This window comes from Cebus imitator, unplaced genomic scaffold (genome assembly GCF_001604975.1).
Source record: "Cebus imitator isolate Cc_AM_T3 unplaced genomic scaffold, Cebus_imitator-1.0 Scaffold136, whole genome shotgun sequence".
Taxonomy (NCBI): domain Eukaryota; kingdom Metazoa; phylum Chordata; class Mammalia; order Primates; family Cebidae; genus Cebus; species Cebus imitator.
The window spans coordinates 1553118-1555361 of NW_016107451.1; the positions used below are offsets into that span (position 1 = coordinate 1553118).

A 2244-nucleotide genomic window follows, 5' to 3' on the forward strand; every position below is an offset into this window, starting at 1 on the left:
ATATATATATATGTGTGTGTGTATATATATGTATATATATATGTATATATAAAAGCCAGTTTGTCAGAACTGAGTGGATCTGTCTTTCAGGGTCTCCAAAAGACTAAGGTATAAAGCCTCAACACCAATCTATGAGGTTATGCTAAAACACAGAATTACTACGAAACCAGGTATTCCTGTTTGCTGATCAAGGCATTCTTTTCCTGTGGATTCTTCTACGTGAGAAGCCGAATTATGATCAGAATACCAATGTGTAGTGAAGAATGTCCTCTTGGCTAAGTGATCAGATTTTGTGTCCATTGATCAGCACATACTCAGAGAGGCCAAACAAGGAGAGGCTTTCTTAGAGGAGACGGATTCAGAAAAGGTGGTGGTTGGAGAAGCTGAAGGGCTGGTGTCAGCAGACCAGGCCAGCCTGGCACTGCTGCCCCCACTCCAGGGATGGCGCTGCCAGAGGTGCCACCTGTGTGGCCTGGGGCTCCCACGCCCACCACAGCACGGGATTTTCTGCCGACGCCTGTGGACGTCCCTTTGGTAGATTTTATACCCATCGTTTCCTTTTCTTACTGTCACGTGGTTTCCTTGAGGCGGAAACGGGGCAGTTACTTGAGCATAGGCCTTTCACGTTGTCATCTTAATCTGGTGCTTCCTTCTAAGTATCTTTCCTTGGGTTTGGGGAAATTACTGACAGTCTTTTGGGTTATTTCTGTACATGATGGCTCTGATTCCTTATATTTCAGCTTCTCCTCATTTCGTACTCAGGGGTAACCATTTCAGTTATGGAGTTTGTCAGCCCCATGTACTGTACAAACATGGCAGTGGGGCAGCTGGCAGAAATGGCCATAGCTCCCAAATTCAGAGGGTGCAGAATGAACCAGGAGGCCTCAGAGCAGAGTTAGTTTGGCAGAAATGGCCATAGCTCCTAAATCAGAGGGTCCAGCATGAACCAGTGGCCTGAGAGCAGAGCTAGTCCGGCCCCAGTGGCATGAGAGCTGCAGTCATTCTCCCTGATAAATAATTGAACCGTGCTGTCTTAGGGTTCCTGTTACAATGAGCAGGAGTACAGAGGAGTGCGTGGGAGGTTTGGTTACAGCAGGAGGAAGGGTGCAAGGGTGCAGGAGGCAGATACAGTGCCTGGCCCAAGGCACCCTGCTCTGCTGCCCCGGGAGGTAGAGGTTGGGGTGGGAGAGAGGCACCCTGGGATGCTCTGAGGGCAGACTGACGGGTGGCAGCACCTCGGCTGATCAGAACCAATCCCTGTCCTTGCCCTGCTGAAAAGAATCCCAAGAAGCCCATAGTGACATTGCTTTAATTAACTTCCCTATTTGGTCTTTTGGGACATCTGTATGAGTGAAATTTGAGGGTTGGTGCACTGAGGTGTTTCTGACTCACTGGGGCTTGGTGGTGACTGTAGATAAGCCACAGGGAGTAAAGAACTCTGCCATGTGTGGTCCTTGGGAGTGGGGGGTGGATATTTCTTTGTCCTCATTAATCTTTTTCTCTCTTCTTTCCATGTCCTTGTCTGGGAGCAGTGATTACAGTAAGTATTGTCAAGGGGGTTGGAACTGTAGGTGTTTTATAAGAAAAGGAGAAATAAAAACGTAACTGCACTGGTGGTGTTGGGTGTTCTTTCCCTTGGGTGACATTTGGAGTGGCTGAGGCTCAGTCCTGACGAGGAATCTGTGAACTGCATGATGACCCCCTGCTTTACGCTGCTCTGGCATGGAGCTCCATCGGGGCATCCTGGTTGTAGGTCCTACATGTACAGAATGGCTCCAGCCTTCCCTTCCCCTCTGCACTCCAGGTCATACCTCTTCATGACTGTACAGAAACTTCCATTCAGCTGACCTGACCAACATCCCTTCCCCATCTGTGCATCTGTTGACCTCACGGAACACTGACCCTTGACAAAAGCGTGAAGTCCACAGGGTTTCTCTCCCACTTCCATCCCCTCTCATTCCCCCCCCACCATTCAGCATCCCCACCTCTCCCACCACCATCCCCTCTCTCATTCTCCCCCATTGAGCATCCTCACCTCTCCCACCACCATCCCCTCTCTCTCCCCCATTGAGCATCCTGACCTCTCCCACCGCCGTCCCCTCTCTCATCCCCCCACCATTCAGTGTCCTCACCTCTCCCACCGCCGTCCCCTCTCTCATCCCCGCACCATTCAGCGTCCTCACCTCTCCCACCGCCATCCCCTCTCTCATCCCCCCACCGTTCAGCGTCCTCACCTCTCCCACC

At 51.0% G+C, this 2244-nt stretch overlaps 1 protein-coding gene across 1 annotated transcript in view; it reads left to right on the forward strand.

The window, feature by feature from the left end:
- PITPNA (phosphatidylinositol transfer protein alpha) overlaps positions 1–2244 on the forward strand; it is a 43859-nt gene that overhangs the window by 19912 nt on the left and 21703 nt on the right. The window contains exon 5 of the mRNA XM_017541678.2: positions 1533–1540. Within this exon, the coding sequence (XP_017397167.1) occupies positions 1533–1540 (8 nt within the window). The remainder of the gene's footprint in view (positions 1–1532; positions 1541–2244) is intronic.